This window comes from Nycticebus coucang, chromosome 16, assembly GCF_027406575.1.
Source record: "Nycticebus coucang isolate mNycCou1 chromosome 16, mNycCou1.pri, whole genome shotgun sequence".
NCBI classification, from domain to species: domain Eukaryota; kingdom Metazoa; phylum Chordata; class Mammalia; order Primates; family Lorisidae; genus Nycticebus; species Nycticebus coucang.
The window spans coordinates 74,964,568-74,989,419 of NC_069795.1; the positions used below are offsets into that span (position 1 = coordinate 74,964,568).

Below are 24,852 nucleotides of genomic sequence, written 5' to 3' on the forward strand. Positions count from 1 at the left end.
CGCGCGGACGGAGACCCTGCCCCCCAGGGATCCCAGAGTGCGGCCGGCTGCCGACCAGCTGGCCGCCAGACTATCCGGGAGCAGAGCTCTCAGGCGAGCCGCCGGGGGGGAATTACCTTCACCACCTTCAGCGAGACCAAAACCACCTTTCCTAGGGGTGAAGTGAGGCTTCCGGGGCCTCAAGTTGCAGGAAATAAACTAAATTAACATACAGAGAGATTAAATTATCTCCATTTCCAATCTGGCATATTTCCTAAACCTTAAATAACCTGCTAGGCTTCCATGTGGGCTTTTGAGAAACGGGAGGGCAGCTGGGAGTACTTCCCACACCCACAAGCCTTTGTGTGAAAATCCCTAAAAATAGAGGTTGTTCTTTTAAAAACAAAAGGGAAGACAAAGCCATGGGAACACTGGCAGAGCCCTAACTGCTCCCTTCTGCTTCAGCAAAGAAGCTGTGTGAGTGGGCCTGTGTGCGCGCATAGATATGACAATATAAAATTTGCCGTTTTAACCATTTTTAAGCATACAATTCAGTGGCGTTAATCACATTCACAATGTTGTACAACCATCACTGCTATCTAGTTCTAAAACTTTCATCACCCCAAACACAAGCTCTGTATCCCATTAAGCAATAACTCCTCATTTCTCCTACCCCAGCCCACTCTAATCTAATTTACTTTCTACCTCTGTGAATGGACCTGTCTTAGATATTTCACACAAGTGGAATCGTACAATATTCATCCTCTGTGCCTGGCTCATTTCACTTCACACAATGTCCTCCAGGTTCATCCATGTTGTAACAATACATCATCAGAACTGCATTCCTGGCAAAGGAGTTTTTAATAACCCGTCTCTACCAGAGGAAAGAACCTCGAATAAATTACAGACTAGCCATCTGTGAACAATGGATGGACAGGATGACACATTCCTGTTATTAGAATCCACCCATGTGGATACCAAAATCCACAGATGCTTAAGGCCCTTAAATAAAATGGTATATTTGCATATAACCTGTGCACACCTCCCAAGTACTTTAAATCATCCTTAGACTTCTTATCATAACTAATAAAATGTAAATGCTATGTAAATAGTTGTTATACTACATTATTTGTGAAATAATGCCAAGAAAAAAGTTTGTGCACGCGCAGTACAGAACTAACCTTCCCTTTTTTTTTTTTTTTGATCCAATTTTGGTTGAATCCACAGAAGCAGAACCTACAGATACATAAGGCTGATTATATGTCCATTTATTCATCTGTATGGCTAGTAATCTTTTTATATTCACTTTTGGGTCATACATGACACTTTTTTGGCCTCAATTTGGTTTCCTGTTTACTGTCACCTTCTGATTACCTTCTAAGAGTCACTGTGAACTTTGCAGAATCCATGTTCAATTCCAAATCAGCCTCAGTTAAAAACATTAGAAAAGGTAATGTACCCCCTCTCTTCATAACCATCTACTTCCTGCCATTCATCATTTTCTGTATAAGTGAGAAGTTCTCTTCAAAGCTTATAAGCATCTTCTAAACCTAAGAACAAACATGTTCTTCTTCATATTAAAATTAGATAGAGAAACCTGCTCATTTGCAAAGAAAAATGTGTTATCTTGCTTAATGTAGACTTACAACAATGAAACTAACTTTAAACCCACGCTCATGTTTAAAAATGGTATCCTGCATATCCTTTCAACAAAATATTCTTTTTTTTTTTTTTTTTTTTTTTTTTTTTATTTTTGGCCGGGGCTGGGCTTGAACCCGCCACCTCCAGCATATGGGACCGGCGCCCTACCCGTTGAGCCACAGGCGCCGCCCAAAATATTCTGATTTTTTTTTTTTTTTTGTAGAGACAGAGTCTCACTTTATGGCCCTCGGGTAGAGTGCCATTGCTTCACACAGCTCACAGCAACCTCCAACTCCTGGGCTTAAGCGATTCTCTTGCCTCAGCCTCCCGAGTAGCTGGGACTACAGGCGCCCGCCACAACGCCTGGCTAAAAATATTCTGATTTTTAAGATATGATCCTATATGACCAGTAGGAGGGATGTTCATCACATCATTATTTTATTATTATTATTTTTTTAGAGACAGAGTTTCACTTTGCCGCCCTCGGTAGAGTGCAATGGCATCACAGCTCACAGCAACCTCCAGCTCTTGGGCTTAGGCGAGTCTCTTGCCTCAGGCTCCCAAGTAGCTGGGACTACAGGCACCCGCCACAATGCCTGGCTATTTTTTTGTTGTTGTTGCAATTTGAACCCACCACCCTTGGCATATGCGGCCGACGCCCTAGTCACTGAGCCACAGGGGCTGCCCCACATCATTATTTTGTAATAATTAAAAATAAATGATAATAACCTAAATGTCTATCAACAGAAGACTATTTAAATAAGTTATGTTTTAGGCACACTATCACAGCCAGCTTTAGAAAGAATTAGGTGTTTTCATATGTATCATAACATGGAACTCTGTTTATCACATAATGCATAAAATAGTAAGTTACAGAATAATGTGTAGTGCTATCATTCTAAAAAATTAGTGTATGTTTATATATGTGTATAGTTTGTATAGAAAAATACACATTGATCTGTTAATAGTAGTTATCTCTAGGAAATGGAATTCAGATAGTAAAGTGGGAGGAGAGATCCATGTTGGTGTATAAATTCTCAATTTTTATTGACTTTGTTACTTACAATGAGCATGTGTTAATTAGGAGTCTGGGGAGGGAAATGAGTAAGAAAATTAAAAAGACAATCAATGTGGGGCAGATTGTATTTTCCAAAGATAAGTGCCCTAATATCCCATTTCAAATGCTCTTCTTACAATATGATATTGAGATTCTTTCCAAAGGAAATGGGGCCTATATTCCCTCCCATTGACCCTGAGTAGACCTTTTAAAGTGCCTCAACCAATAGAAATGGGAAAAATGACACTGCTTGACTTCCTAGGCTAGGTCATAAAGCAATAGGAAGTCTGCCTGGCTTCCTCACTCTCAGAACACTTACTGTTAAGATTCAGCTACCGGGCGGCGCCTATGGCTCAGTCGGTAAGGCGCTGGCCCCATATACCGAGGGTAGCAGGTTCAAACCTGGCCCCGGCCAAACTGCAACTAAAAAATAGCCGGGCGTTGTGGCGGGTGCCTGTAGTCTCAGCTACTTGGGAGGCTGAGGCAAGAGAATCGCTTAAGCCCAGGAGTTGGAGGTTGCTGTGAGCTGTGTGAGGCCACAGCACTCTACCAAGGGCCATAAAGTGAGACTCTGTCTCTACAAAAAAAAAAAAAAAAGATTCAGCTACCACGTTGTAAGGAATCCCAGGCCACATGTGAGTGTCAACTGCCAGACATATGAGTGAAACAAGCCTTCAGATGATTCCAGCCTTCAGCTGAGGTTACAGATGCTGAGGAGAAAAAAAAGCTATGTTTGCTGGGTTCTGTCAGAATTTCTGACCCACAGAAACCATGAGAGAGTATAAATTGTTTTAAGCCACTAAGTTTGGGGGTAATTTGCTGTGCAGCATTGGATAGCAAATACATAGTGCATCAACCAAGGTAAAACATATTTTGTTTGCTTTCAAAATATTTTTATTCATTTCACTGAATTCACCATTACTATAGCCCCATTATGTAAAAAAAACACTACTGTTATTAAATTTACCCTTCTTTCCTATTTAGTAACAACTCAGATTCCAGTTGAAGCACATGATGAGGCTGTTGCTGTGTCTTACCTGGCTCAGTCATAGACAGAAGCTCCCTCTCTTTTTTCCTTCCAGGGGTTGGTGCTGAGAATTGCCCCCTGTGTGAAGGCTGGCAAAGAAACCCTGTTTAGAAAGATGACCTCATTTGTCAGAAAGTCTGAACCCTGGGGAGGGATCAGCGTTTACAGAGTCAACCAGAATAGAAATGTGAAAGCAGGTTGAAAATCATGATGTGAATATGTTTGTATACAGCATTATCTCACAGCCTAGCTAGTCTGGCGTGGACTTTACAATCCTTGGCTAACCCATACAGTCACCTAGGGGGTGTTTGAGAAAATACCAATAACTGGGGGGACTCGCCCTCAGAGATTCTGTCCTAATAACTTAATTGTTCTGGGGTGAGGCCTGGGCATCAGTATTTTCTTTAAACTCCTCAGGTGATCCTAATGCACGGCCAAGGCTGAAAATTATGAACTTTTGGCTGGGCGTGGTGGCTCATGCCTATAATCCGAGCACTGTGGGAGGCCGAGGCGGATGGATTGCCTGAGCTCACAGGTTCAAGACCAGCCTGAGCCAGAGGGAGACCTCGCCTCTAAAAATAGCTGGGCATTGCGGCGGGTGCCTGTAGTCCTAGCTACTCGGGAGGCTGAAGCAAGAGAATCACTTGAGCCCAAGAGTTGGAGGTTGGGAGCTATGATGCCATGGCACTCTACCGAGGGTGACAAAGTAAGACTCTGTCTCAAAAAAAGAAAATTATGAACTTTCTAGCCCAGTAGGGTTTTTCTCCCTTTCCAAAACAACTGATAAATAGAAACATCTTGTTAATAGTGGTGTCTTACTGTGGTTAGCACTTTCGGTGACGAGGAGAGTGTGAATATGTTACAGAGGAAGCACAGGTAACTTACTAAAGACATTATTCATACCCAGCTACTCGGGAGGCTGAGGCAGGAGAATCGCCTAAGCCCAGGAGTTGGAGGTTGCTGTGAGCTGTGTGACGCCACGGCACTCTACCGAGGGCAATAAAGTGAAACTCTATCTCTACAAAAAAAAAAAAAAAGACATTATTCATAGTTATTACATATCCTGTATTTATATATAATATTTTTAGTTGGTTATTGTGAAGCACTCCCTTAGAGTATATCTGCCTTTTTCTAAAAGAATCACAGGAATTCTGCATGCACTCAGAAAAGTTTTCTAGCTCTGAGGGTAGAACCCGGGTTGAATCTAGGTCCGGTTCTTTTTTTTTTTTTTTGAGACAGAGCCTCAAGCTGTCGCCTCGGGTGGAGTGCCGTGGCGTCACAGCTCACCACAACCTCCAACTCCTGGGCTCAAGTGATTCTCCTGCATCCACCTCCCAAGTAGCTGGGACTACAGGCACCCGCCACAATGCCCGGCTATTTTTTGGTTGCAGCCATCATTGTTGTTTGGTGGGCCCGGGCTGGATTTGAACCCGCCAGCTCAGGTGTATGTGGCTGGCACCTTAGCCGCTTGAGCCACAGGCACCGAGCCTAGGTCTGTTTCTAATACCAGGCTCTGCCCTCTGTACAATGCAGTGTCCTTAATCTAGGTGAAAAGAGAAGACAGAAAAAGGTTTTCTTTCTTCCTGGACTTGAAATGCACTTCCAAGAGCCCCAAATCCACGAGGGAAATCTGTCCAAAGGGCTGCCAGGCATCGCTGGGAGTTGGAAGGGGCAAGTCAGGAGATGCAAACCTGAGTGAAATATGTGCCTATGGACCCCTCACACAGCCTGAGAGCTCCCGGGAGGGAGGCCAAGACCCTACAGAGACCAGCGTCTTGCTGGGCTCCCAGCAGGGCTGAGTGTGAGGGAGGGGCTACCACTGCCCTGCCCCGCTGTCAAGTGTTCCCAGCTCCAGTCAAGCAGGTTCTCCTCCAGGATCTAAGCCATTTATTTATTGACTTTGGGGGTTTGCCCTCTGGCAAGAGAAAGTTATTCTCCCTCCATCAGCCACCTGACATCCGTCACTGGCAAGGGCCTGGTGATGCAGAAAGGAATTTACCAAACAGAGTCCAGTTTATGATGGTAGTGGTGGCCTTAGTGGACTGTGATATCAGCATTGAGCATTTACTCCAATATCATATATGGAAGATCCAATGCTAGACCTTTAAGAGCGTAGATGAGAGAATTCAGGTCTGAATTTCGGTCCTAACTCTTTCTTTTCACTATATGACCTTGATGGGTCTGAGCCTCAGTTTTCTTATTTGTAGCTTGCTCTTTGCACCTTGGATATGACTCAGAGAGTCTGGATCTTCTTCCACCAGTCACCAAATATCTTGATCACCAAACATTATGGCTCTCATGACACACAATGGGGAGCAGTATCATTCTAGACAGAGAGGGAAGAAAATATTCTCACCCTGATAAACACAGCATTACACACAACCATCCATGCTAGAAAAATCATATAGAGTGCTCTGAGACCCTGAAACGGTTGAAATTATCTAATTGGGAAAATCAGGATAAGCTTTTATGAGATGATGCTACGGCTAAAATCTGAAGGATAGAGTGGGGGTGGGGAATTTAATAGAGCATGGAGAGAAAATAGTGCCTTTCTGGCCAAAGACAGCATGTTCACACTTTTGAAGCTGAAAGCAGCCCAGCAGTGAAAGAGCAGAGAGACTGGCTGTGGGGCTGGCTGGGATGTAGGTAGCATATGACCACACAGGGCCAACGTAAGGGGTTTCCTGTTCATCCAAATAGCAACTGGAAGCTCTGGAGGGTTTCCGATGATTATTATCTGGAGCCAGAGCTGGAGGCCAACAAGAGTGCAACTGCAGAAGCTTGCAGGAATCCAGGCAAGACTGGAGGTGACTTGGGCTGTGGCGATAGTAAAGGGAGGGAGGATCTCAAAGAATCTGAGAAATATTCACAAGCCCTGCCCCCCATGGTTGCCAACCTGATTGATGATATTATAGAATACTTACTGAACCACATTCAGCAACCAGCAAGGCCATTTCCCATTAATAGACCACACTTGTGGACATGTCTCTTTTCGGCTGCTTTTCTTTGTTTCTATGCAACGGAGACGGGAAAAGGGCCAGGGCACACTCGCTCATCCGAGTCCTGACAATCCTACTTTTCATTCATTCTACTCTCATAAATTGAGATGCCCTGGCCAGCCAGATGGTGGTAAGGTGCCATGGGAAAGGAAATGGTCCTAGAAGCCTTTTAGTTCCAGCCACATCATTTGGCCCATTTCTATACTAGGGTTTGGGAAACAGGACCAGCACAAAGAAAGTACTTGTTTCTCCATAGCCATTGATTCTTGTGTGTCTCCTTTGGGAATCTTGTTTAGAAGGTTATGGAAAGTGCAGGTTGTGGTTGAGTGCAGAATTCTGACATTTCCAGGCTCTTGGATCATAGCATAATCTTAATGCCATTGAATCTCCACTACTGTTTCTAATACCTTCAAATAGAATTCCTGATGCCTCCTTTAACCTGTAACATTGCCTGTTCATTTACTCATACCTGCTTATGGGTGAAACAGCCTTATGCTCTGTGAACTAGATGCCTTTAAGATTACAAACTAGGCCTGGCATGCTGGCTCACACCTGTAATCTTAGCACTTTAAGAGGCTGAGGCAAGAGGATTGCTTGAGACGTGACTTCAAGGCCAACCTGGGCAACACAGCAAGACCCTGTCTCTATTTTTTTTGTTTTTTGTAGAGACAGAGTCTCACTTTATGGACCTCGGTAGAGTGCCGTGGCCTCCCACAGCTCACAGCAACCTCCAACTCCTGGGCTTAAGCAATTCTCTTTCCTCAGCCTCCCGAGTAGCTGGGACTACAGGCGCCCGCCACAACGCTCGGCTATTTTTTGGTTGCAGTTTGGCCGGGGCCGGGTTTGAACCCGTCACCCTCGGTATATAGGGCCGGCGCCTTACTGACTTGAGCCACAGGCGCCGCCCCCTGTCTCTATTTTAAAAAGAAGACAACCTAGCCAGGTGGTGCCTACTTACAGCCCCAGCTACTGAGGTGGATGAGGTGAGAGGATCACATGAACAACAGTGAGAGACCTTGTCTATATATTTTTTTAAAAGCATACAAATTAACCCAAGGGTTTCACAATCTTCTCCTAATGAACAAATTATTTTCAATTTTTCTGAAATACTAATACTAAAAAACACTTAAGTAAGCCTGCCTTGCATAAGAGGCGGGGCATCATATACCACCAGTCATTTCTTTTGATACATACCTGTGATGGTACATACACAGTCATATAAGAGGAATAAAACAAAGGACATAGCAAAGAAGGGAGAGAAATGACCAAAGAAAAATAAATGTAAGGGATATAAAAGAGAGAGAATTCACCGTCTCCACACAGACATGCATTCCTTCCTCCCACCTAGTAGAGCTGGCTGCAACACACCGACCCCGCAGCATCCATGATTATGCCTTTGCCTCATGGGCCAGCCAGGTCCCTGTTCATGATTAACCAACAGCTTGGGAGAAATTGGGACTTCCACTGCAGTATGTCCCCACTTTGGTAGGATTTTTTCCTATTGTTTCTCATGTGTTGCAATACACATCAACATCCTTTAGACTTTCTCTAGAACGTTCCATCCTTTTCGGGGTCTCTGACAAAGGAATTATACTTTTTAAAATCAAACTTTTTATTCTGTGTTCCTAAAGTTTAGGGCAGGTGCTTGATAATATTCTGTACTCCATTTGTCGGTGAACACAAATTATGTGACAAGCAATCTCTTCCTTACAAAATTCCCATCACTTCCTCCTCATTAGCTACTTATGGGTCAATTAAACCCAGGTAGTCCAGCTCTTTCATATCTTCTTCAATCCTTTGGAAGATAATATGTTGTCTGCAAGTCAGTTATTTACTACACTCTCTGCTTTACGTGAAATGAGGCTTCCGGCACCTGTCTAACTCTGCTGTAGCTTGCTTTTGTGTCACTTTTAAAGTCTATCAAGAAAATGTTTAGGGCGGCACCTGTGGCTCAAGGAGTAGGGCGCTGGTCCCATATGCCAGAGGTGGCGGGTTCAAACCTAGCCCCAGCCAAAAACCAAAAAAAAAAAAGAAAATGTTTAGTGTTTTGCAGTTTACAAATCATCTCAAATGATTCAACATTCACAGCAACTCGAATGGGTTTTATTATCCTCATTTTGCAGATGAAAAAAGTGAGGCTCAGCAAGGATAAGAGATTTGAACAACACTAGGCAAATAGGTCAAGGCAGGGTAGTAAAGTGTCCTGCTCACCTTATGCTCTATTTGCTCCTGCAGCCTGGCAGGGGTCCTCAAACTTTTTAAACAGTTGCACCATTGGAGGGCCGGACTATATTTAAAAAAAAAAAACTATGAACAAATTCCTATGCACACTGCACATACCTTATTTTGAAGTAAAAAAACAAAACGGGAACAAATACAATCACACTGCCTCATGTGGCCTGCGGGCCGCAGTTTGTAGTTTGAGGACCCCTGCAGAGTATTATCAAACTACACTTCTACTGTCTCAAGATCATCCTCAAACAAAAACACGCATAGCTCACTTAAAGCTATCCCATGCAGTGTTGGTTATGCTGCCTTGGAAATATTTTTTGAAGAATATTTATTTTCACATACAGATTACTAGACTATCTCTCTATATATATCCTTCCACCCCCTGCCAATGCTTTGAATGCCAGCTGCGCAAAATGCTACGTAAAACCAACCACTCTCAGCCAAATCATCTGTGAGGTCCTGAGTTATTTGCATGTCTCTACTCCTCCAAACCCTCTTTCTTCCATTTTACTTCATGCTCTAGTAATCACTATTATTATTATTTTTTTTTTTTGCAGTTTTTGGCCGGGGGGGGGCAGGTTTGAACCCACCACCTCTGGCATATGGGGCCGGGGCCCTACTCCTTGAGCCACAGGTGCTGCCCTCTAGCACTTGTTCTTAACCCTCATATTGTCAAGGACAAAAGTTAAGTGATGGTGCTGAAGCTCCCACAGACAAGTAAAGAACAAACTACCATATTATAGGTTTGAAAGGTAAGTTTTACAGTGGTACAAACACTTTGAGGAAAACGGCCAAGGAAGAGTGTTAGATAATTAGGGACTAATGAAAGTTATTTAACATGGGGAATACTATAAACGTAATCGTCATCTGGGAGGACTAAACAGTAGTTTATGACTTCAAGAGATTTAAAATATTATATGCTTTCAGGAAGACTGTGCCTTGATTCAGTTAGTCCTACTTCCAGTTAAGCATCCTCCCGGACCCATTTCCAACCATCCAATGGGGCACATGTAATCCTTTAGTATATCTTTACCCTCAGGTTTGTAAATAGCTCCACAGCATTAATCTCCCACTCCTGTGATAGGTCATTTCCTTCAAAACAAAGTCTATCACCTCATTTCCACAGTCCAGGCTTGGATACTACCCCTAAGTTTGTTATTTTAAGTAGGGGATAATTTTTGACAATGTTCTCTATTTTCACTGTATTGGCCTGTAAATATTTTCTCTTTTTGAGACAGAGCCTCACTATGTCACCCTGGTTGTAGAGTACCATGGTGTCACAGCTCACAGCAACCTCAAACTCTTGGGCTTAAGCGATTCTCTTGCCTCAGCCTCCCAAGTAGCTGGGACTACAGCGCCCACAACACCCAGCTATTATTTTTGTTGCAGTTGTCATTGTTGTTTAGCTGGCCCGGGTCGGGTTGGAACCCGCCATCCTCAGTGTATGTGGCTGGTGCCATAACCACTGTGCTACAGGCACTGAGCTAGCCTGTATATACTTTCTATCTTCTGAAATTAAATTTACTGAAATTATATTCTCTAGAAAAGTATACTAAAATGGAACAATCATACTATCAATCTGTTGAGGTAACTGAACGTATTCAGCACAGTGCCCAACATATCTTAACACTCAATATTTAATAATCTAAAATACAGTGCTGCAACCTGCAATCCGTACCACTATAAATACCTTTCACATGATCAAATAAAGATGCTATTAGCCGCAACCATCTTATTACTTGCCTCAAGCACAATGCCTGTTACTACATAGGTGAACAAAGCTAAACAAAAGCAGGGTCAAAAACAAACAAACAAGAAAAAACAACAACAACAAAATCTACGCCCCAGCAAATAGAGAATCAGAAAACACACATTACTATCATGGATATTGTACTTCTTTGGCTCCCTTCCCCAGAAGCGTTAATAGTTTCAGAATCTTACTAAGAATGGAAGAAGCTAGGGAAAATTAAAGTGGTAACAACTTTAAAAGTTCACCTGTATAAGTAGGTAAATATACAACGCTCAAATGTTCTCTTACAATTCAAATCCAGTTCTAATTTGAGTTTTCCCAGTCATTGAAAAATCATTTTGAGGGCGGCGCCTGTGGCTCAAGGAGTAGGGCGCCGGTCCCATATGCCAGAGGTGGCAGGTTCAAACTCAGCCCCGGCCCCCCCCCCAAAAAAAAAAAAAAAAAACCACACACACACACACAAAAAGAAAAATCATTTTGAAACATCAATCTCATTCGCAACACTACTCTTCACATCGAAGCTCTTACACATATGCATTATACATGTGCACAAGTGTGTGGGTAAAATGTTTTAGTCTGTCCTTTTATATTTGAAAATGACAAAAGTAAACTTAAGCTTTAGTTCACTTAAAACTATGCACCTCCACCGATTCTTTATCCATCATCTGGATAGAATTTATTCTAACACCTTATCAGGTTTACCAGCGCACTGAAAATAATTTTTTTAAAAATTCTATCCAAACATATAATCAGAAAACTTTCATTTTACTTTGTGCTTAATAAATCGTCAATTAAGACTCAATGACAACACATTAATTCAAGTGACTTCAATTTTATTTTTTCTTATAATCTTCAGAAGATGGGAGAAGTATCATGTAGAGTATCTTCCCACCCCTCTACCCATCATTCCTAATCATTCAAAAAAAAACTGGGATCTAGGAAATGCTTCAGTAAACTATCAATGGTATTATTATGTACAATTGGTTAAAGCACCATGCTAATAAGGCCAAGGTCCTAGGATTGATCTCTGCAAGGGCCGATTAATTTAAATTTGTCCCATGGACTCAGACTGCATTCCTAACTGCAGACAGCTTTCTTACAATGCATCCCACTGGTCGCAAGATAGGGTACTGGCTAGGTGATTGATGGATGAAAACATATCTCCAATGACGAAAGAAAAAAAAACCATGTACTTGTATGCTACTAATGGTGGATTAATGAAATCTTATCTGTAAAGAAAATAACACATTTCAAGTCTAAAACATTAGATAGTAACATTTGACTCTTGCATTGTAGCACTAATAACATTCCACACAAAGCTAAAGCAAAGGCCCTGAAAATTGTTACCCAATTTGAAAACTTTAATTCCACACAGACATCCTTTTCCCTTTAATAGTAACTGTCTCTGCACCACAGTTTTTGCATATTTACCACAAGTTATTTGGTTCAGAATACTGTGAAAAATTCAGCTAGAAAATTATCCATAAAACTGTATTCTGTATTTTTTATTTTCAAACAGCCACATTGAAATGCAGAATTTGCAAATATTAGTCTAATAATTCAATTTAAATAAAGCAAAAACTTCCTTTAGTATCACAATACATAAAATGATATTATAAACTCCAAAGAGCAAGGTTAACTATAAGACAATTGTGCCAAAAGCCATGAAACTCATTAAACCTTTTATGAATAGTTCAAAGGACATTTTTATGTTCCACGTCTATGCATGAAACAAGCTTTCATTGTATTATAAAGGCTCAGCAGTTCCTCAGAGCATATGGGGTCAAGCAAGACTTTTTTACAGTAACAATAAAAATTTAAACAAACAAACAAAAAAATCCTCCCAATTGTTTAAAAACAATTCTATTTGGAGGACAAGATATACTTTAAAATATACTGACTTACCAAATTCAATTGTCAGGCTGCTGACTACTCATGTAAAAGTTTCTATTTAAAAATATCACATTTTTTTTATTTAACAGTGAAGATTTCAATGTGATAAGTTTCATTGCAAAGCAATTTTCACCTGAGTAGATTTTGAAATTTAGTGCTATTTTTGGGGAAAGAAGGGAAGGAAAAGACCACTTAGTATCTATACTGAGTTTGCAGTTGATTCCTTCACACTGATTTCCTAAGAGTTGAAGAAACAACCTGCTTTGACCTTCCCAAGATACACAAGGCCCCTCTTCCCCTGGTAAATTTGCTCTAGCATTTTATGAACTCTCATTATCCATCAAATATTTCCATTTAGCTACCCATTCAAGCATAGCAACCCAATTTATTCAGTTCTATACAACAGCGTCTATTATGTACATGTTTAATTATCAATAGGAAATAGAAAATAAAAATTTACAGTGATTGAGAAAAGGTCAGAAAATGGGATAAGAAAAGTAATACTGCATAATCAGAATATCCTATTGTCCTAACACTTTTAATGACAGGGTTTTTCCTTTATTAGTTGAAATACAAAGAAGGCATAGAATCCCAGGAAAATAACACTATATATCAGAAAATTCAACGTGCTCTGCCATCAGGATTTCCATCACACATTTAATTTCTTCTGTACAATTTTTATAAACTTACTTTTCTTTTCAAAATCAGATTTTCAGATTAAATTCAGCACTACACAGTATGCCCTTGAAGTAAAATGAGGTTACCTGCTTTATTTGGATACCAAGTTCCCTTCCAGACAGCATTAAAATAAAGACAAGACTACACAGATAAAATCCAGTATAATTCAAATCCAACAATGAAAAATTTCCCCCATATTGTTGCAAAAGTCTTTCTACTGAAATGCTTTGCTACAATAATAAAAAGCATACATTACATATAAAAGATACCAGTGTACTAAAAAGTGACAGAAGTGGACTAGCAAATCCTTCAAAGCACATTATATAAATGACTAGCATTTAAAAACATTTTCCTATAAAATGTAGGTCATATACATTTATAAATCGGCGTTTTTAGTTCTAAAGCAGTGATGTGTGTGTTCAATTAGTTAGCTGTTCTGTACAGTATAATATCTACTCACTTCAAACTACAATAGGTTTGTCTTTCTTTGTATTGAAGTTGAATAAATTCATCTGAGCAGCTGAGAAATCAAGCTCGAAAAATAAGTATCTAAAAATCAAAGTAGAAAGTTTCGAATTATTGAAATGTAGCTATGAAATATGAAGAGAACGATCTATTTCACAATGGAGCTGAAGTCACCTCAAAACTTACAGGCTTGAATATAAAACAGAAACAAATATTGAAACCCAAAGCAGACCACAAGGTTAGGTAGCAGTACAGAAGCAGGAAAAAACCCAAACAACAACAACACATCCCTTCCTTCAGTGTGATGGGCACTAAGTTTTGCGGTCTTCCTCCATCTTGCAGAAGAGTGGTAAGGCCATTCAATGCTTAGTGAAAGTGAGTACAGATGAAGTCAGATTTAGCCTGTCTCCCCTGCAACTTCAAATATGCTGTGTAAACAGTGTTATGTTCCAATAGGAGGAACAATGGAATTTGCTTATAAAAACTGATTAAAGATAATCATCATTAAATGAAATAAAGATAATAACTCTGAAATGTTTTTAGAACTTTCCTGATGCTACTTGTAAAGTTAGCACTGCTATGTATTATTGCTTACATACAGTACAACATCATATGCCTTCTAACATAAAGCAGTACTGTGATTTGTTTGTACATTATTTACAGATTCTTAAAAACAAGCTGTAAAAACATTACATACTTTCAGACAATACAAATTAGCACATTGGTACTCACTTCAAAACAAATGGAATGCATAACATTAATAAACATCATAAAGGAAGACTCACATAAAAGTCCTTGATTGTCAAGACACGTTTATATATAAACTCTAACTGTGCAGAATTAAAAGATTCAATCATAGGTACATCCTTATTTGATGAACCATATTTACAGCATGGTATTGCATAAAAAAATAAAATAATGTTTACAGGGTTTTACTTTTTTATCCATTGGATTAAAGAAAGCAACAAACATAACAAGAAATGTTTGTCTGCTTTAGTTTGTTTCCTACCGAAGTTTAAACAAAAAAAGGAAACATACGATTTTTATTTGCAGAATATAGCAAAAACAACTGGAAAATCATTTCCCTGAAATAAAGCAATTTGAAGCAGAAAAGGTTTAAATTAAATTGCAGACTCAAAGTATTTTTCATTGATAATAGTGCTTCTTCAAGTAAATATACTGCGAAAAATGAGTTCTAGTTTAAAATGTTCTAAGCAATGTAGTACTATAGTCATGCCTATTTTTAAAGTTTCCCAGCTTTATTTTTCAACAGCCCTTTAAAAACACAGATTAATAAAATGAAACAAGTGGCAAAAGATCTAACCTAGCTGGCACCTTGCAAATGTCTCTCATTTGCGGAATCAAAATCTGCCCTCGCACAAGGTCTCCTCTGCCTTGAGATAAGATGCAGTGACTGCTGGCATCCTCAGCCAGAGCTAGGAAGATGAACTCCTACCTTAGCAAGTACCACTGCATGTAGATCTAGATATTTAAGAGCCACTCAAATATCCAAAACCAAATGAAATATGTGTGCAATAAGTTTTTAAAAACCCTTTTAGAAGATGTTCAAGAAATATTACCTCAGCTAATGTGATGTTTCCTGTCTTCAAACAGAAGAGTAGGTCCCAAGAGAAAAAAGCGCACCTCATTCACATTACTCAAAAGTTTAGAGGTGTACAAGCATGTTTTATAGAACAATCTGCTCACTGCAAGACATGAGGAACATGAATTGCAAAAGGTTACCTCATATCCTCCATGTTTCTATCTAAAGCAGCACACAAGGCTACTTATTTTCTCTATTAATGCCCAGATAGAAATTAAATAACTTTCGGAACCAAAGTGGGGAAACCCAAAACTTCTGAGATGTTTATCATGTGATGATCACACAGGTAACTCTGGTAGGCATTTAGAACTTCACAGTAAGACAGTGATGACTATATATAAATGGTAAGTCACTAAGTTATGCTGGCTAGTAACACTTATCCCCCAAATGCTTACAACTTGGTAGAAAAGTCTGCCATTATGTAAAGAAATGTGTTAAAGACAGGAATGCGACACCTGAAATTCTGCTTGCATAACTATCATTCTCAAAGGCCTTCCTTCCTAAGCTTACCTTAAGTGCTCGGCAATAGAGTCATATTCTAAAAACTGTGCTGGTGATGTTGAAACAAAAAAACTGAGTGTACCAAGAATCACATCAAATTCTCAATGGAACAAAGTTTTGATCAGGCTCTAAAAAAGGCAACTCAGGAAACGAATTCCTACTTTCATCAAAAGTACAATGCAAAAAACACAAATGCTAATCTAAGGTGGACACAGTTCCATTTTTAACAGCTCACCCAAATGAAGCCTTCTTGCAATTATGTGATGCACAACACACCAATCCTAAGAGTCAATAATGGCAGAACGGAAATATTTACTTCAAAGAAGTCTAAAATTCTTGAAAAATTTGGCAGCAAAGAAAGCTGTCAAATGGGAAAACCAGTATTTCAAGCAAAGCTACTAACTAAAGCTTAGAGGAAACCACATTAAACATAATTCATATTCCTTATCATAAAAATATCCATATATTCAAAAATAAGTGAATATTATGAAGGATGTTAAGAGTGAATAGTTCTTTGTTCCCTTTATTGAGAACATTGGGATAACATTAAATAAAAGAAAAAAATAATTTAAATGGGTAACATTTTATATTGAAACAAAGAATGCAGATCTACAGAGCCAGTATAAGAGTTAAAATTGAAATTAACAATAAAGTTTTATCTTCAAAGGGTATTAATTTTAGATTTTTCACTGATGGTATAATTACTATGTGCATTGTGACAAAGATGGTGGAAATTTAAAGTACAAAAACAAAAACGTTGGAGCAAATGAGAATAGAATCACTATAACTAATGTTATTGTCCAAAAATCAAAACTGTCCAATGTGTAACTCAAACCATCATTCTTCAGAAAAGTGTGTGTATAGATATATGTGTATAAAAAAGCACTATTTATTGTACCATGCTATATTATTTTAACACAAAGTATTAAAAAAAAACATTCATGGTATAAGGATAAAGTCGGTAGTTTATTTAAATTTTGAAATGCAACAAAAAATTTCCCATCACTCATCTAGCTGAAAAAGAAATTGTAGTTACTGGAATTAGTAGACACTTTTGGTTTGTAAAATAGTAATGAGCAGTGTTCATTGAAAAGTAACTCAAGATAAAATAAGCAATTAAAATGCTCATTTCTTTAGTTTCTCTGGATCCTGTTTAATTATCCAATCTATTAATAATCTAGAAAGAGAAGGATTAAACCAGGTTTTACAGTTCCAAAGATACCCCATATTTCCTTTTATTGCCAAAAATTAAAACTGTCAATTATGAGATGATTATGACACAACCATATCAAACCTAAAAATCTAAGTTTTACTCTGAGAAATCAAAAATACCAAATAGATTCTAAGTGCTCTATGTTAACTGAAGTGGATATGTAAAGTAAAATACAATTAAGCTTTAAAACATGGAATATACATTTTGTGTAAGCATTATGTTCTTGGGAATGTAATCTACAGAGTATTTTTTTACTAAAACTTCAAAACCTTGATACCTGCACATGAAAAATCATAAAAAATATCTAGATACAACTGTACAAAGAAACTGACACCAATACGCATACTTCCATAGAGAAGTGAATGCTTCAACAGTTGTGTATTTTGGTAAAAGTTTTGAAAGTATGCATATTTTAAAAGTAATTAGGCTTTTAAATAGTGGAGTCTTAGACTATCAGATTTTTATTACTTTTTTCTTCAAAAAACACATGTCAATATAATGCAAAATGTAAATCAAGGGTATATGGCATATCATTCTTTTTAAAAGGTGGTTTCTTTTTTCCCCCTATAGGACACACTAATTTATTTAAGCCATAATCTCTTGACATTTAATTTTTTTAAATTCACTCTGTAAAGTATATTCAGATTCCCTGCTGAAGTGCAATGACTATGCTGAAAAACTTAAGAAACAGTATGAGTAAATTCACACAATTACTAACCTCCTAAGAATGTACAATGTCATCAGTTAGGAAACAATTGTGCGAAAGTCTTTTTTTTTTTTTTTAAACTTGGTGTAGGTGGAATAGCAAGTTTCTGTTCTAAAACAAGTAATGCATTGCTTCTACAAAGGTGACAACATGTAAGGCAGTTCAAAGAATGCTGACTAACCAAACAAAATGCAGTTATTGGATTATCTTGCTATTCATATCAGCTTAACTTGTTATTACGCATTGCTCTTAAATCTGTACAGCACTCCATTTTACAAAGAGTAACCCCACTCTTGATTAATCTGTTCTAAAGTGCCAGTATTATTTACACTTTTTTTTAGCCAAAAGTCTGGCCAGTTGTGGCATCAGGTGAAGATGTCATCCCAGCTCTGTTATCATTTACATTCACCAAGGGAAATTCTGAAAATTCAGCACTTGTCCCTGGTCCCCGAAGGTTCACCTGTCCATTGGCAGTGCTAAATTGAGTAGCTATTCCAGCTCTTGATCCATGATATGGAGCACGGAAGGGCTGTTCAAAAGAGCTCATTTGGTAAGCTTGGTGGACAGGCTGGGCCTCAGCTTTCTTCTGAGAAGTCACTTGATCCAAAAAGTCCTGTGTTGATGTGGCAGAAGCATGGTTTGTCTCATCACCTGAAAAGGGAAATGAGTGCTGCGAATCACCAACTATTAGTCCAAAGTGGGACTTATCTGGAGTTGTTCTTAGTGGAGAATTCATTCCTGATCGAAAGCTATTGATGGGCATGGTGGCATAGACTTGCTTGTCTATGGAAGAGAATGCTGGCTGACTGGGAAGAGTCTGGTTATCAGTCACAAAGTTAAGGCTCGGGCTACTCAAATAGGCATCATTTTGGCTAGTTCTGTCCAAAGCCTGCTGCAAAAATTTTGAATATTCCTGCAACATGTTGGCTTTATCTGATGAGGATGCTTGGGAGCTTGATCCAACATTCTCTGACTGGGTGACCTCAGGTACCTCTGAAGAATTTATTGATATGCTAGAAGTCACTTCAGTGTCCGCAACACTGAATGATATCTCATGCTGTCCATTAGCTTTATGGGAATAATGATCCAACAGAGTCTGCAGTACCTCATCTGGAATAACATTTTTGTCATGATTATTCTTAATGTCCACATTCAGTGCCTGTGAATCTAATATGGATGCTGTAGTACTTTCATCAATGACACTCGCCACAGCTGCTTGTGTTACTGAAGGCTGAGAAGCTATAGTACCCACATTGAGGGCATATTCCCTGCTGTTGTTACTTGCTGCTTGAAGATACCGCTTCTTCTTCAAAAATTGCATGGCATCATCATAATTAGTACTACTATGCACAGGTTTACTAGGCCCCTCTTGCAAATTATCAACCTGATCGATGTCAGCATTGCCTTCTGAGTCCAGTAAAGTTTGTTTATCCACAAGTTCAAAAGCATACTTTGAAACTTTGCTTTCTTCGTATGTGGATAAAGGTGAAATTGTTTGATTTTGCTCCAAGGGCTGTTTCAGACTTCTCTTACTATTAATTTTTTTGAGAACCAATTTAGGCGGGTGTATTTCTCCTGATGCATCTTCTAAATGAGATCCCCCAACTGAAGAATGTGGCATTTCAACAGCATATTCTGCTACCATATACTCATCCTTTACTTTAGTACTTGAAGAATAAAGGGGCAAGTAATCGTTTTTGTCTTTCTTCAGGTCAGATTTGTCCAAAGCACTCTCTTTGTCCATTCCTGATGATTTCTTCTCCGTTTTTTGCCTTTTCTTTTTTGGCAGTGAGTTATCTTTTGGTGATGTAGAAAAGCCAGAATCTTCCTCGGATGTCAGAAGGCCACTTTTGATGGCACATCTGTTGAGTTTTTTGTCATGATTTTCATGGCACATACGTTTATGTTTCAATACACGATCTGTTCTGGAAAAATACTGTGGAATCCAGAAGTTGGTAGTGGGTTTTTGTTTGTGTTTCAGGTCAACCAAGAAGAGAAAAAAGAAACAAAAAATTAAGAAAAAGATATATAACACAAATATTCCGCACAAATTCACTGAGCCAATTGTCTACGATAAATCTAATCGCTGAGAGTAAGAAAGTTCCTCAGTTCTAGTAGTAAATAATATTTCTCGTATAATTTATTAGGGTTATTTTATAATTTAATTGGATAGAAGAATTTCAAACCATGTCTCTTACCTGTAAACAGTATTCACACTGGTAAGGTTTTTCTCCACTGTGAGTTCTCTTATGCCTTTCCATATGATATTTCTGTATGAATCTCATACCACATTCATCACAGCGAAATGGTTTTTCACCTAATACAAGACATAGAAAGTTCAAAACAAAACATATAATTGAAAAGAAATGAATTGCTTTGCCATAAGAATCTATAATAGAAAGCTTTTGAAAATCACGATAATTTGTTTGCTCTTTTGAAATAACAAAGTCTCCCCTACACTAAGTATATTTTTCAAATTAATTTGTCAAGTATATACTGCTTTATAAATATGAAAAGAATTAGCATATGCTGTTGGAAAGGGCCGAAAGCAAGCATGCTCAACTTTCTTGCTTTTTTGTTGTATGTGTACATAACATGCTCTTTCCGTGAAGACCAATAGTACCAGGAATTTATAATACGAACCAATGCTTCAGTAGAGTAGGTGATGTTTTATAAACTATCTTTCTTTTTTTTTTTTTGAGACAGAGCCTCAAGCTGTCACCCTGGGTAGAGTGTTGTAGCATCAAGCTCACAGCAACCTCTAACTCCTGGGCTCAAGCGATTCTCCTGCCTCGGCCTCCCAAGTAGCTGGGACTATTCAGGCGCCAGCCATGCCTGGCTATTTTTCAGTTGCAGCCATCATTGTTGTTTGGCAGGCCCGGGCTGGATTCGAACCCGCCAGCTCAGGTGTATGTGGTTGGCGCCTTAGCCACTTGAACCACAGGCACCGAGCCATGATCTTTTTTTCAATCATACAAAACAATATTTTAGAACATATTTTGAAGGAGAAAAAAGTCACTCATGCATCATAGTTCAACATAATTCTTGGGTACAGTTTTTTAACTCTTAATTTCTTTTTAAAATATTTGTGAAACATAAAATCTGAATCCTAGGAAAATATAATACAATAAATATTTTTAAAAAGTTTTGAGACTTGAATTTCAACCATAGGTTTTTTAAATATTCTCTTTTTTCAGCTCAAACCATCATTTCTCCTGTCATTTGGAGAAATTGAGTACTGTTAATTGAGTACTGTTAATTGGACATACAACTGTCCCTATCCCCATTTTTTTAATCCCTTGAGGACTTTAGTTATAAGGAACCACACTACTATGGAACTGTAAAGTACAGTCTAAGTAAGCAGAAAGGTATGACAAGAAAAGTTATCTTGAGCAATGCCTGTTTAGAAAACTACTATTTCTACCTTTGATACATTAAACAAAATTTTACTGAATACTGCTCCTCTACCCATAGCCCTGCTGTAGGAGAATAAAAGTTTAAAACATACTTTTTGTCTTCAGAAGATTTGTAACATAATTAGGAAAATAATACATATACATTATAAAAAGACAAATAACAGGTTGGTTATAGTAGCTCACACTTGTAATCTAAGCACTCTGGAGTCTGAGGCAGGACTGCTTGTCTCATGAGTTTGAGACAAGCCTGCGCAAAAGCAAGACTCCATCTCTACTAAAAACAGAAAAATTAGCCAGCCATGATGGGAGGTGCTTGAAGTCCTGCTACATGGAAGGTGGAGACAGGAGGGTTGCTTAAACCCAAGAGTTTGAGGCTGCTGTGAGCTATGATGATGCCACTGCACTCTAGCCTGAAAGATTGAGTAAGACTCTGTGTATGTGTCTCTCAAACAAACAAAAAAAGACAACTAATAAAACCATGTCCAGCTCTGGTTTACTTTTGTATCTTTAAATCCCACTACTGCCCTTCTTTTTTCTTTGTAGAGACAGAGTCTCACTGTACCGCCCTTGGTAGAGTGCCGTGGCATCACAAGGCTCACAGCAACCTCAAACTCTTGGGCTTATGCGATTCTCTTGCCTCAGCCTCCCGAGCAGCTGGGACTACAGGCACCCGCCATACTGCCCTTCTTAAACCAAACTACCTACTATCTCATGCTTTCCTACTTTTGCCTTGATTCATGCTGCTCTTAAGTCAGGAAGGCCCACCTCTGGGTGTTCAGCATACTACATTCCCTTCAAGACCTAATCCATTTCCTCTGGGGAACTCTGTCCTATGCTCCCAGGGCAAAGAAGGTATCTTTACCTTACTTAAGTTCAGAGGATTCTGGAACAGTTCCATCTATCTGTTTCTCTCCTGTGGCATTCATTACTTTCAACTCAATAACTACTGTGTACCTTACACAGTAAGGTACTACACTACTATATTTCTTTAGATCAGAATCTAGGCCTAAATCATATTTATATAGCTCAAAGCACCTTGTGTAATTCTTAAGTGCCAGATGAATGAAGGTACAAACGACTATTACAGTGGATTATTAGTAGCAAAAATGTTATTATGAGCTAGTATGATTTAGAAAGTTTCTTGAAAGTGTTGGAATTTAATTTGCACTTAAGATTATGGGTGACTGAGGGGCAGCGCCTGTGGCTCAGTGAGTAGGGCGCCGGCCCCATATGCCGAGGGTGGTGGGTTCAAACCCAGCCCCGGCCAAACCACAACAAAAAAATAGCCGGGTGTTGTGGCGGGCGCCTGTAGTCCCAGCTGCTTGGGAGGCTTAGGCAAGAGAATCGCGTAAGCCCAAGAGTTAGAGGTTGCTGTGAGCCGTGTGAAGTCATGGCACTCTACCCGAGGGCGGTACAATGAGGCTCTGTCTCTACAAAAAAAAAAAAAAAAAAAGATTATGGGTGATTGAAGCTAAGGAAAGAGAATTTGGGGATTGGGGGAAATAACAGAGTACAGACAGTCCATGAGTTACAAAGATGTGACTTACATACAACTCACCCTTAAGGATGAAGGCTATTACAGTAAGTCCCCGAGTTACGAACATCCCCCTGACTTATGAATGGGGGGTATTATAAGTAACAGGTATATGTACCTGTTGCAACTTACATACAAACTCAAGATGAACCTACAGAACCTATGTCGTTTGTAACTTTGTAACTGCCTGCACCTAAGTGTTTAGATACCATAAGATGTCTAGGAGAAATAGTGTCTAAGATGAGAATTAAATTTGGCAAAAATTATTTTAAATGTTCAACAATCTAACTGCTAATGTAATTCCTATAGAGTTACCAAATTTTAGGGCTGAAGGGACTTTAGTGGCTTTCTAACTAAGCTCTTCAGCATTCTACAGAGACCTCCAAGGGCTGCTGCTGGATAGAAAAAGGCTCAAAGACTGGCACGCAAAATTCAGTACAGAATAGCTCACTTCTGTATACTAGGATTCCAAATATACGCTCAGAGACTACAAAGATAGCTTAACTTGGCCAAGGGGTTAAATGAAAGAATAATGAAGCAATGGAAGCTGGAAGAGAAGATCACTTGTTGAGGAAGTTTAAAAGTGAAAGTAATAAAAAAGATGGGAAGTAATAGAAGGCAATCTACTAAAAAACAAATATTGTTAAGGATGGGGAGACTTAATTGTTTGAAAACAGAAAAGCCAGTGCAGAAAAGAAATTGAATGGGAACAATGAACTAAAACTTGGGTGGTGCATAATCAAATGGACAAGATCCCAGAGGAACCAGGATGTGACTGTAAGGTGATTACAGGTAAAGTTGTTGGAAAGGAGAAGAGAGAAAAAAGAAAAACCATACACACAAAAACAAAATGAGAAAAAAAAGGAGAAATGAGAAAGTAAGTTGATTAGAACTCAATTCATTCTGCATGGTATCTGTGGATTTGTGAAGTGGAATACTTAATATTGTTAAGATGGCAATACTCCCCAAACTAATTCAAAGTAGAAACTGACAACCTAGTCTTAAAAGATTCATATTCAGAATAACCAAAACTATCCCAAGAAAGAATATGAAGTAAGAGAACTCAACACTTCCAGTTTTCAAAACTTAACACTTTAAAGCTATAGTAATCAAGATAATGTGATAATGGTTAATGGCAGATATCTATCTACCCACCTATGTCAAGGAATAAAATTGAGTGTCAAAAATAAATTATTATATTTATGATCAATTGGTTTTCTAAAAAGATGCCAAGGCAATTCAATGGGGAAAAAATAGTCTTTTCAACAAATGGTACTGTGACAATTTGATAACTACATGCAAAAGAAGGATCCTGACCTAACATCTTAAACAAAAATTAACTCTAAATGGATCACAGGCCTAAATGTGAGAACTGTAACTATAAAAATATTAGAAAAGAGCATGGGAATAAATCTTCATGACCTTGGTTAGGCAATGGTTTCTTAGACAACACCCAAAGCACAAAAAACAGAATTAAAATGAAACACTTCTGAATTGCAATGAACAGTCTAGTGCAAATGTCCTTATGATAAAATGATTTTTTTTTCTTCTGAGTAGATGCCTAGTGTGGAAACCACCTAAATGCCCACCAACCCAGGAATGGATTAACAAGCTGTAGTATATGTACATCATGGAATACTATTCAGCCATTAAAATAGATGGAGACTTTATGTCTTTTGTATTAACCTAGATTGAAGCAGAACACATTCTTCTCAGTAAAGCATCACAGGAATGGAGAAGCAAGACTCCAATGTACTTAATTCTAATATGAAGGCAGCAGATAACCTAATACATGGTGGGGGATAGGAGAATCAGGGAGCGGGGAGAGGAGAAGAGGGAGGCAGATGGGGTGGGGGTTACAGTGTATGGCAATACAGGGTAACACCATTATAAGAAGGACTTTATTTAACAAATGCAATCAGTGTAACCTAATTCTTTGTACCCTCGATGAATCCCAAACAATAAAAAAAATTAAAAAATTAAAAAATAATTAAAGCCTTTTGTGCTTCAAGGGATACTGTCAAAAAAAAAATGAAAAGACAGTTAGGAAATAGTCTGCTGCTAAGGGAAATAGCTGGAAGATCCTTTAAAAAGTTAAATACAGATTATCTTATGATCCAGCAATTCCATTCCTGGGTATACATCCAAAGAACTGAAA

The 24,852-nt window shown here is 38.7% G+C and overlaps 1 protein-coding gene across 4 annotated transcripts in view; it reads right to left on the minus strand.

Annotated features, from left to right (window-relative positions):
* Window positions 1-11,501: 11,501 nt before the first annotated feature.
* The window catches only part of ZNF148 (zinc finger protein 148), a 215,311-nt gene continuing 201,960 nt past the window's right edge, over window positions 11,502-24,852 (minus strand). For all 4 annotated transcript variants that reach the window (XM_053564494.1, XM_053564497.1, XM_053564496.1 and 1 more), the window contains 2 exons: window positions 19,943-20,061; window positions 11,502-19,680 (listed from right to left, as the gene is read on the minus strand). In XM_053564494.1, coding sequence (XP_053420469.1) covers window positions 18,082-19,680; window positions 19,943-20,061 — 1,718 coding nt within the window. In that variant the 3' untranslated portion in view covers window positions 11,502-18,081. The remainder of the gene's footprint in view (window positions 19,681-19,942; window positions 20,062-24,852) is intronic.